This window comes from Mytilus edulis, chromosome 12, assembly GCF_963676685.1.
Source record: "Mytilus edulis chromosome 12, xbMytEdul2.2, whole genome shotgun sequence".
NCBI lineage: Eukaryota > Metazoa > Mollusca > Bivalvia > Mytilida > Mytilidae > Mytilus > Mytilus edulis.
Window position 1 is genome coordinate 52,527,864 of NC_092355.1, and position 12,351 is coordinate 52,540,214.

Genomic DNA, 12,351 nt, shown 5'->3' on the forward strand with positions numbered 1-12,351 from the left:
CATTCTTTTGAACTTAAAGTAGATATTAAAATTCAAAGTAATAGATCTATAAAAAGTCGACGGTCTAGTGAAGGTCAGTGACATCTATCGAACTTGCAAAATTCTTACTCTCGAAAATTAAAGTTCATGTACCAGATAAAAGCTCAAAAAGCTTAACATGCATTGTGTACGAACAAAACCTGTAGTATCATCAAAATACAACACCTCCATTTTTAACGAAAATTGTAACATTAAAATATATTTCCATAGATGACTGTAATAACTGTGTTGATTTCTTTGTAGTTAAATATGTGAATCTATTTTTACTTCATTTTGTTTAGTTTTATTATCACTTTAGTTTGCTTCCTTGAAGACTAGTTGCACCTGGGTAAGTGACATTCATAATGCTGCGTTTTATAAGCCTGAGAGAACCAATTTATAATGAAGAAATAATTTGGAGAGATATTGGTGTCATTTGTTCTTGACGATCCCGTCCTCTCATCCCCGAATGTGACCTATCAAATAAGACTGAATACCGGGGTTATACTAACATGTGCAATACGACTGGTGATACATAGGGAGTAGGATCTGCATTTTCTTCCGGAGCACCTGCGATTTTCCTTAGTTGTTGGATTGGTTCGTGTTATACAGTCTTAAGTTGTCTTTGTTGTGTTCTGTGTACTATTTTGAAAGTCCAATTGATATCATCCGACTTTTTTTAATTCCTGATTCGTGTACGACATTTCATCTTAAGAGGGCTCGCTGGTCTAAATCTACTTTTTTTTAATATAGGATTTTGCTATTTTTTCTATGATTAGACTTTATCTTATAACTAATAGAAATATAAAATAAAAATACGAGGTCACCGTTCATGTAAGGTCACAATCTGCTTCCAAAAGAAGCATACATTTTTGTTAATGTCCTTTTTTTCTGTTGAACTAATAGTAGAAATATTGGTAATATCGAAGTAAAGTGTACTAAATTACAGAAACCGCTAAAATTTTACAATTATTTGGTTTATGTGCAGCTTGTTTGAAAACAACAACAAAAAATATAGGTCACCGATGAGTTAAAAAAGATAGTTTCATTTAAACGTCAAAAAATGACATTTCTGCACCAAAGGGATAACAGGAGATAAATAGGAGCCTTTTCAATAAATAATCATTTTTAAAGTCATATGTGGCCAAATCAAATCGATTTGTCTGGTCGATTATTGTACAATATTATAAAGTAATAACTAATCGTGTAATAAATAAAATTTTAAATGAAAAAAAACATATGTTTATTTTTTTGATGGTTTTTTGTACCCGCGAAGAAAATAAGTTTACATAAATGTTAATTTGCACCTGTCCTTAGTCAGGAATCTGGTGTACAGTAGTTGTCGTCTGTTTATGTAGTTCACACATGTTTTTCGTTTCTCGTTTTTATATAGATTAGACCGTTGGTTTTCCTATATAGCTTGCTGTTCGGTGTGAGTCAAAGCTCTGTGTCAAAGGTTGTACCTTGACCTATAATGGTTTACTTTTAAAAATTGTTGCTGGGATGGAGAGTTGTCTCATTGGCACTCATACCCTAGCTTCCTATATCTATAAATTGTCTTCAAAAAAAATTTGACGATGAGGATAATGATGATTTTGGTTGTGAACTGTTGTTCTACATGAATAAGCATAAAACATATTTGAATTTGAAGAGAATATGAGAAAAAATATTGTACTAGATAACGCATTCAGTCGTATTTTCTTCATAAGATCGTAAAACCCAACAACATGCCATTCTGGTTCCAAGTCTAGCGTTCGAAGCCCCAAAACAGCAGGTATAACTAGAACAAGACGTGGTTCAATCAGAATCATTCTATCACCGGAATCTGAAGTAAAAAATGATGTAGTTGAAAAGATAAAGTTAGTTATGGTCTGGATATCTTTCGATATAAACCTCTTTAGAATAAAATAAAATAAATATCAGGTCATCATTATACAGATATTACATTTTGTTATAAAACTTTATATCTACAAAGATCAGTCAATATTCAGATATATCATCATTTACCATTCTGTACAATTCAACATAATAACAAAGTAAATATTTTCACAATGTTTCCTTAGAAGACAAATATGTGCATATTAAACCATGACGCCTCCAAGTGCTGTCTGGTTTTCAAATCAGGTCTAAGGTGCAATCATAATAATTTGTTTACCACATCGAGGATTGCAGATATTATTCTTAAAGTCGAAACATTGTCTATTATAAAGTATCGTTCGCTGATTGTTAGTTCAAGATCATGCAGCGCGTTTTGTTTTCCTCTGTAATATCCTAGATGATGGTAGCAAAGAAATTGTAGAAGATACGAGTACACAACAGGTGGGATAAAAAAACCTTTCTTCGACTATTAAAGGTTCCAGTTCGTCCGGTAATAAGCAGTACGGATGTTTAAAACACACATTTTGTACAATCAAATGTTTCATAGCAAGCAATAATCCATATCTGTGTTTCATTTTCTTGAATAGTCTGTTCAACAAAGCTATTTGTCATGTTCAGATGGATCGCATCCGGGTTACATCTTGATAAACACTATTTTATTATAACAAGACATTCCTGAAATCGTTTACATTTATAAAATAAAGATGCTAGCAATAACCACGTGGAAATTGACTCTGCACGTACACTTATTTTGACATAACACAGAATTGTTTTGTATTGTTGGTAAAACGATGTGTTTCTAGCCATCGTGTTACAAAGACGAGAAGATTGTAAAACGTCCCTGGCATATACAGGTAGCAAGTATGTACAAAGTTTCTTATTTATACCAATTTTTACAAGATGTTTAATTGCATTGCAAATGGGCTGAGACATACTTAATACATTCAGACTGTTCATGTAAGTATAAAATGGCAATTCCGACGCTGATAGTACCATTCCATGAAAGAGGTATGATTCTAATATATAGTTCAGAAGAGTTGAAGTTTGGAAAACAGAAATCAACGGTCTTTCATAAATAATCTGTAATGTGTTCAGTAATGACTTATGTTCCTTATCAGTAAATCTGTCTTCAAACAGGTTATTTTCCGGGATAAAAAATGAAGACATGTTCTATATTCAACACAATATATTAGTCTTCTGATACAGTCCAAGAAACAAGGAATCATATTCTCAGGTTTCCATTGTGATGAATGTGTCTCCTCACTCAACCAGAACATTATTGTTTTAATGAAGTAGGAACAAAGTAAATCGCCATGTCTCGGTTTGATGAGGTCCTTTAAAATAATTTTCATTAACGCATAACATAGTAGCTGAGTATGTGAAAAAGAATGAATCAACAGTTTTTCGGTCACAGAAAACGATATTCGCCATTGTAAGTTCTCGTTTTGTGAGTTTTTACATCCAATTGGAACAAATAAAACTCCATATTGTACAGCTAAAGTTACTAGGGTATAATGAAAAGTAAAAACACAAAAATACTGAACTCCGAGGAAAATTCAAAAAGGAAAATCAAAAATCAAAAGGCAAAATCAAAAGTCCAAACACATTAAACGAATGGATAACAACTGTCATATTCCTGACTTGGTACAGGCATTTTCTAATGTAGAAAATGGTGGATTGAACCTGGTTTTATAGCTAGCTAAACCTCTCACTTGTATGACAGTCGCATCAAATTCCATTACATTGTCAACGATTCATGAACAAAACAAACATACTCAAAGAGTAAAAATGTCAAAAATAGGGGTACAACAATCAATATTGTGTTATCATCTTAATATCACTACATAAACAACAAATGTAACAAAGTAGCACAAAAAGGCATACATCAAATTTAACATTCTCATTTTGCTTTTATTATACGGCTGAATTTATCTATGTAAAGTCTACCCATAAATGAAAGAAGGTTTTCATTACTGGTGTAAAATTGCGCGTTTGAAATTCGCACAGGTAGACATAAAAATAATTTTGTCGTATGACGGCATACATAAATGCAGACTCACGTAAAGTAGATACTGTATAACAAAAAACAGACTTACAGTAAAAATAATAAATAAAATAATGGTGTGGTTCAAAGTATGACGGGACACATAAGTACAGTTTCACGTCAAATACGGCTGAATTTATCCCTGTAAAGTCTACCCATAAATGATAGAAGGTTTTCATTACTGGTGTAAAATTGCGCGTTTGAAATTCGCACAGGTAGACATAAAAATAATTTTGTCGTATGACGGCATACATAAATGCAGACTCACGTAAAGTAGATATAACAAAAACCAGATTTAACAGTAAAAGTAATAATAATAAATAAAATAATGGTGTAGTTCAAAGTATGACGGGATACATAAGTACAGTTTCACGTCAAATGTATATCATAAAAAACAGACTAAACAGAAAAAGTAGTCTTATTAGAATAAAATAGTTTAGTCATTCATAGTATGTCAAGATCCTTAAGTAAAAGTAATATCAATTAATGAAATAATTTTGCCGTTCAAAGTATGTGGTTTTACGTAACCACAGAGTCACTTCAAATGAATATCTATAAAAGACATATAAAAGAATACTATAATACGTAATTAAGATGATAAAAAACGTCAGTACGCAAAATCTATACTTCAAGACCATCTTGTATTATTTGTAAAGTTGATACGGAATATTTATCAACAAGTTCTGGGTATCTTCCTATGAACTTTTTTAGAAAAAGGACGAGACGTTCTTTGACATACCCCTGGTTCATCAATTTTCTGCTCAGACACTGGTGACGTTTTACAAAGTCTGAATAGGAACTGCAAGCTCTTGAATACCTAATAAGTTGGGAAATGTATATTCCATATGCAGGTGAAGTTGGTATATTACTACATTTGTTTTACTAAGGTGGGGGAAATTGATAATTTCAAAATTAAAATCGTCTCGTTTGTCATAGATTCTGGTACTGAGATGACTGTGTATGTCAAATTCGAGGTATAAGTCTAAAAATGAGGCAGAGAAAGCCGTGTCTGTGGTCTCTATAATTTCTAGTTCTGGTGGGTATATTAATGGAATCCAATCAGAAAAGTTCGGATTGTTAATGGAAAGAACATCATCAATATATCTGAAAGTGAAATTAAATAACCTGCCTTCTTTGATCTTCTTGTTTTTGGCAAGTGTCTGAAGGAACTCCGATTCATATGAAAATAAGAAGAGGTCAGCAAGGAGAGGCGCACAGTTCGTTTCCATAGGAATGCCAACAATTTGTTGAAAAAGTCTACCTCCAAATTCAACAAATATGTTGTCAATAAGAAACTCCAGCATACTGATCACTTGTTCTTCTGTGTAGTATGTTTTACCCTTTTGTTCCTTATTAACAAAATATGCCTTATGGTATCCCAAAGTGATAAATTTATAGCGTATTCTACCATTTTTATGATGAAAAGCATTGTGAATTATTTCTTTTAGACGGGTTTTCAATTTCACATGGGGAATGGTTGTATACAAGGTTGAAAAATCAAAAGTTTTAATAGAACTTATTTCAGAAAAAGACCGAGATCTAAAATTATCCAGAAGTTCTTTAGAGTTTTTCAGAATCCACATATGGTTAATACCACTACGTGAGTAAACAGTTTCACAGTATATCTGAAGACCCTGTGATGCCATGTTGTACGTGATCTGTGCCTCCATTCTTGAGCTGATGTGATCCATTCATTACACCTAAAACACATTGCAAGATCATATTCCCCTTCTGGTGTAGACTGACATGGACTGTGATTAACCATATGATCACAAAAGTTTTTTTCCCGAATATGTTCACTTGAGATGTACGATTCTTCTCCCACAGTTTCGCCCCAGCCACATATAACTATCTGATTTTTGTACTAATTTAAGTTTTGTAAATCCTGGTTTTGTGTCGTCTGTATCCATAACGAGTAGTAATTGATCTGAATCATACTGGACATTATTAAAGCTTTCACACACACGGATAAAGCTTAGAAGAATCATCTGATCGTAATCACTTCCTTTGATATCTAAACCTTCTGCTTTGCTGCCACTACTTATGCAGGCTGCAAGAGTTTTATGATCAACAATGTCCTTCGCGGAAAATATCTCTCTTCTTGTCCGAACAACTTCCTCAGAACCGATAATGTCACATAAGTAATAATAAAATTGAAGCGATAGATTCTTGTATAATTCATATTTTCCTGCAATAAAGTGTTCCACACAGACGGCAAGCGATACATTTTTATTGAACTTCTTGTGTTGAGACTTGATTAAAACCATTACATTTTGATAACGTTCATATGTCTCTCTATTTTTTTCTTTTTTTAATTTTGAATTGTTTCTTTTTATATTGAAATGTCTACCTATGTTGCAGTTCAGAATCCATATATGTATATGAATTTGATTCGAATTGCTAAGGTCGATGTTTTATTTAAGAATGATGTATTAACAAATCGAGGGAATCTCAAAATTTGCACATTAGTTATCTTGTTTTTTACGAAAAGAGCAAATTTCATGCGCAATTTTGAAACATTTCATTTTTGACTCCTTTTGTTTTAGATTTCTTAAATTCATTAAAAAATCTGATCAGCGACATAAGGATTACAATTTTGTACACCAGATCCCCGTGTTGATATCAGATTCAGCAATTGGGAATTCATCAAAACAGTTGACATTTAAATATTTAAAAGACAAGGTGATCTCAATATCTTTTATTTCTATACGTTTAATCAAAAGGTTAATGCCTAGGTAATTTCATTTGTTTCATATTAACGTCAAGTTCGACATTTAAAGTATATGGATCCTTGTTGAAATGAAGCGCTGCATTTTTATGCATGTGACATACTGGATATGACCCTTAAACACTTTCAACACTGCATAACGTATATTTTATTGTAAAGATTAGTTTATCAATAGTACCAGGCTTATGATTTAATACGACAGGCGCGCGTTTCGTCCACACAAGACTCATCAATGACGCTCAGATCAAAATATGTGTAGTACCAAACATTTATAAAGTTGATGAGCATTGGTGACCCAAAATTCCAAGAGAATATTTGAACTACATCCGAATTTTTTAACATTGTGTCTTACACGAAAAATATCATTTTAACTTTTTGCAAAACACATAAAGCCCTTTTGTGATTATATAACATGTATAACTCGCTAAACCTTAGCAACTGTCTGAAATTTTGATAACTGTTGAAAAAATGAGCATAATATCAGACAATCTTTAAGAACAAGGCGAACAGAAACGAGACCACTATTACCACAGTAAAAAGGAAAACAAAGATCCAGACAATACTTAACCGAATCTAATTAAATTGTGACTTAGATAAAGTTTTGTCTCATTGGCACTTATACCACATCTTTATTATATTTATATCGAATAGAAATTGATCTATTTTATAGGGAATTTATTCTATCTGAAAAAGCCAAACTTTTTTTTGGGGGGGGGGGGGGTGAACTTCCTTTTTACAAGGTAATATGACGTGCTGCTGGAATATATAATCTTTTCCAGGTTGATAATATGTGAATAGGTCAGGAAAACTGTCAGAAATATATAATTAGGTCAATAAAGTTCCCATAACTTCTTCGACTGTCATCTTTCTTGATGTTCCCGACTGTTTTTATCAAACAATTTTTCTGTTTTGGCACTTTGGTATTCCACTCTTACATGTACGCTACACACCATTACACAACACATGAAACCCAAGCAATATGGGATAAGTTTATATTTTTACCTACGCAATATATGAAAAGGTATACATGTTTTTTTTTTATTTTAACTTGTATGAAAAGGTTGAGTTAACAAAAACCTAGCGGCACCCATTCTCAATTAAGAATTGCATTAAAGGTTTGGCTTTTAATTTATTTTATCATTATTCTATTATTAAGGTCAATTTATTTTGTTAACATTAATTTTATCTGTTCATGTTTTCAAAAAATGTCACTCGCTTATTATAATTGTTTCCCATAATAAATATGATAAACAGTGTCTTTAAAATTAGTGGAGTGTTGTATTCTTTCTTGGTTGATGTCGGCCATGTTGTCATCTATGTATATTTTGTGCAGCTTCCTTTAGGTTAATAGTTTATCCCCTTTGAACCTGAGTTGTTTTCCTTTGAACTAGAAATACTTGGCAATAAAGAAATAGTGGTTTACATGAGAGAGTTACCTTTTAACGTGAAAGACCAATAGACGTATTCCCAAGAAACTCTTTTCGTTTATATATATATTTCATTTCTATATAGCAGAATGAAAAGTTGAAAAAATTGAAAACAGTAATGAATTTCTGTTTGGTTACAAACTTCATTGATTCATGAAAATAAATTTCCGTAATATGAAAACGATACCTGAACTTCACACTGTGATGGTTTTTTAAAAAAAAATTATTATGTTTTGGTAATGCTTTCATATTAACCTGATTATTATGTATGATTGTTAAGGGAGATGACGTGATGTCATCTTATATTCATTATTTGAAAATTGGAATATTTTTTGATTTGTTAGAAACATGACAAAGACTTTTAATATGAAATATATTCAACAGATTCTGAAATATTGTATTGATATCTTTTTTAATATTTTAATATTTTAACTTACATACTATATATAGAAGCCGATTCATTGGTACTTTTCGACCTTGCATATTAGAAAATCAATTCGAAAGAATGTGTGAAGATCAAATCAAAATGCAATATAAATAGTAATTCAACAAATGCATAATGCAATGTCTCCTTGTACTGACAGCTAAAATAATTTGAATTGTATGTTGTCAAGTAGAACTTTGCTACCATTTGATATCAGGCGTTTATAGAAGCCAATGCATTATTCTATGAAACTATATATAAACCAGATCATAACTTATGTATACATAAAGGAATCTGTTGTTCTCGTTTGACGTTTTTTATAAAGACTAGATGGTTGGATTTCCTGTTTGAATTGTTTTACATTAGTAATTTAAAGGTCCTTTATAATTTGTTGTTCGTTGCGAGCCGAGGCTCCATGTTGAAGGCCGTACATTGACCTATGAAGTCGAAACGCGCGTTACATTATATTCTAGGTACCTTTGATAAAAAAAATTGAAAACAACACGTTCAATATTTTCATGCGTCCGAAGCGCTTTTCTAAATTTACCTTCATCAGGAACGCTCAAAGCCAAACATTTGAAATCCGGGGATGTACAAGTAATGAATTCGTTGAAGAGCTATATGACAAAAATACATAAAATTGACGGCCAAATTCATCTAAAGTCAACTTTGCCTGAGGGATTTGAAACCTTAGTTTCTTAATAATTTCGAAATTTATAAACGGACAATTTTAGAAAAGTTTGTTAAATCATGTCAGTACTGAAGTACTGACTACTGAGCTGATGATACCTCCGGAGACTGATAGTGATAACTATTGACCTATAATTGTTTACTTTTTACACATTGTGACTTGGATGGAGAGTTGTGTCATCAGCACTTATACCATTTCTTCTTATTTCTATAAGTTAGACAAATCAAACATTTTAAAGTCTACAATATTCCAAGCGTTTGGTTTGGTTCATGTTGCTCAGTCTTTAGTTTTCTTTCTCGTGTTTTTGTACTTTTTTATATTTCCTTTGATATCGTTCACCTCTTTTTTCGGATTCGTTTACGACATTGCATCTTAATACCAAAGAAAATAAGTGCATTGTTCTTCAAAACATTTTAATGACGATGCTAATGATTATTTGGTGTTACACATGAATCGGCAAAAACACATATGTGAATTTGAAAGGAATATGAAACTTCTATTGCACTAGATTTACACACTCAGTCGGATTTGTCCTCATCAAATCGTAAAACTCAACAAGGACACGTATTTCGGGTTTCAAGTCTACCGTACGAAGCCCCTTAACAGCAGATACAACTAGAACAAGACGTGGTTTAAATAAACGATCTCCTGCATCAATCACGAGCATTCTATCACCGGAAATAATGCAGTTGAAAAGATAAAGTTCGTTTTTAGTCTGGATATCTATCGATGCAAACCACTGTAGAATAAAAACAAGTAAGTCTGAATTGTTCTTCATATCATATACATATATTTACCATTTAAAAAGAACACTTAAAAAACCAAAAGAGCGGGAAATATTCATCTCTATATAATTCAACAATAACATAGTAATTATATCACAATGTTCCCTTGGAATCAGAATATTCAAATAAGAACAATTAACTTGTTCATGCGCAAATAGCTGTGAAAGTCAACATCCACTTTTAATTTCGATACAATTGTCGAGACATGTACATGTTTTATCTAAAAGAAACCTGATACAGGGCAACAGTAATGATTACCAATCATAAACCTACCTGTGATTACTCATTCCTTGAAACTGTTTTGGTAATAAACGAGTATGAAAATAAAGTTTTTGTGTACGGTGTACAACAACTTAACTATGCACCGTACATAAGGATTTATTTGGTCAGCTAAACACCGTACACAACGCTTCTTTAGGGATAAAATATCGAAAAATAACATATGTATGAAAGATGCCAATTATTGAAATAGCTATACTTCATGTACTTATTACACACACACATTGACCTTCTATCAGAAAAAGAGTTGCAATAAATATAGAATTATATCGGATGAGACGAGGGCCAACTTCTTTTACAAGTATTTGCCCATGCTTTTAGTAATCCCTGCTGTTTTGGGGAAATAATGAGACATCTCTATTCATCAACCTACGACCAAATCATTTCTTAAAACAGCAATTATGTTTAGATTGAAGTACACAGTGATATTATGTGAACACAACAAAGATTGTTTTCGTTACCGTGTAAGATCAAAATCGCTCAGGCCCGCTTGGAACATATATCCGTTGTACGATGATACACAGTGTTTTTAATCATGACAGCCATCTTGGCTGGCGGACAGGATCATCACATATATATTTTAACTACAAACCTTTGTAATAAATGCGTCCAAGTTTGGTTAAGATTGCCCCATTAGTTTCCGGAGAAGGTTTTTTGTAATTTACGGTAATGACGATGTACAATGGTTCTTCAATTCAGGATAAATCTCAAATGGGTATTGACCATACATATGATAAAGCTAGGTAAAACATGTAATACTTGTGTGACAGAATTTATATGAACTTTTTGGAGCTTGAATGTCAGTAACTGCAAATAGTCCTTTGTTAATTAATGCATCATTCTCATTTTGTTTAATTTTCTTTGTTTCCTATTCTGACATAGCAATCAGACTTCTTTTGAACTGAGTTTTACTGTGCATATTGTTCTGTGTTTGTTTTATCTACACCTAGTATATAGACTAGATTTATTGAGAGAGGGTTGAGATTTCAAAAGACCTGTCCCAAGTCAAGAGCCGCTGGCCTTTATTATTAGTCCTGTATGATTTTTAATTTGAGTAAGTTACTTGTGTATATATTTCAAACTTTAGTATAACGTCCATTATCACTGAAGTAGTATAGATTTTTGTTTAGGGGCCAGCTGAAGCATGCCTCGAGATGTGGGAGTTTCTCATTGCATTGAATACCCATTGGTGGCCTTTGGCTGCTGTCTGCTCTTTGGTCTGGTTGTTGTTTCTTTGACACATTCCCCATTTCCATTCTCAATTTTTTAAACAGTATACATTCAATCAGTTACAAAATTCAAACTTGAAACAGCTAGAGTATTTCAACATATAATGGAAAATTATGTATGATGGTGAAATTAGTTGTTTCAATAAAACAACAGTTCTATTTAAGTATTTGTACTTACAAAATTACTTATCGAGTATTTCCTATATCATTGTATATTATTGAACCAAAATCACTCCTTGATCTCTTATATTTGTAACATTTATCAATCACAATCAACATGACCATGATGACCTAGCCAACAATTTCAAGTTGAAAGCTTCAAGGAAGTGCCAACAAGGCATGCCCAGTCATACTAGTCAATATTGTGTAATCAAGGTAATTCTAACCTCGCAATGTTCTGGCAAACATATAGAATGGTCGGAGTCTTCTGCAATCCTGCAGCAAACATTGATGTTTCGGCAAGCTTGCAGAAAAGCTGCAATGTTTTAGCAGAAAGTTTGCAGCTAGTGGAAAACACCAGTGCAAATATTTTCATTTCTACAAGGGGAATTTTTTAATACTGTTTTCCATGTAATAAAATTATTATGTAAATTCAATGTCCTGACCACTGCACACAAAATATTGGCTTTGTTCCTTACTCCCAAGATCCCCTCTAAAAAAAGATTACCAGAAATCCCGTGCTAAAAGTTTATGACCTCTTCTGTAGTCATGTTAGTACGAAATTTTAAAACTGCAATTGTATCAAAACAGCAAAGAAAATGATTATTAGAGATGGGCCATTGTGTACATATACTATGGGGAAACTTTGTGCAAAGCAGTACTGCTTAGAGTGTTTCATTGTGCTTAAT

General features: G+C 32.4%; 1 protein-coding gene across 1 annotated transcript; it reads right to left on the reverse strand.

Annotated features, from left to right (window-relative positions):
- Positions 1-2,010: 2,010 nt before the first annotated feature.
- Positions 2,011-6,207, reverse strand: LOC139497683 (uncharacterized). The gene is made up of 2 exons (XM_071285916.1): positions 5,766-6,207; positions 2,011-3,439 (listed from the first exon to the last, which is right to left on the reverse strand). The coding sequence occupies exons 1-2, from the start codon at positions 6,205-6,207 to the stop codon at positions 2,988-2,990; spliced, it is 894 nt and encodes a 297-aa protein (XP_071142017.1). The 3' UTR covers positions 2,011-2,987.
- Between the last annotated feature and the right edge of the window lie 6,144 nt (positions 6,208-12,351).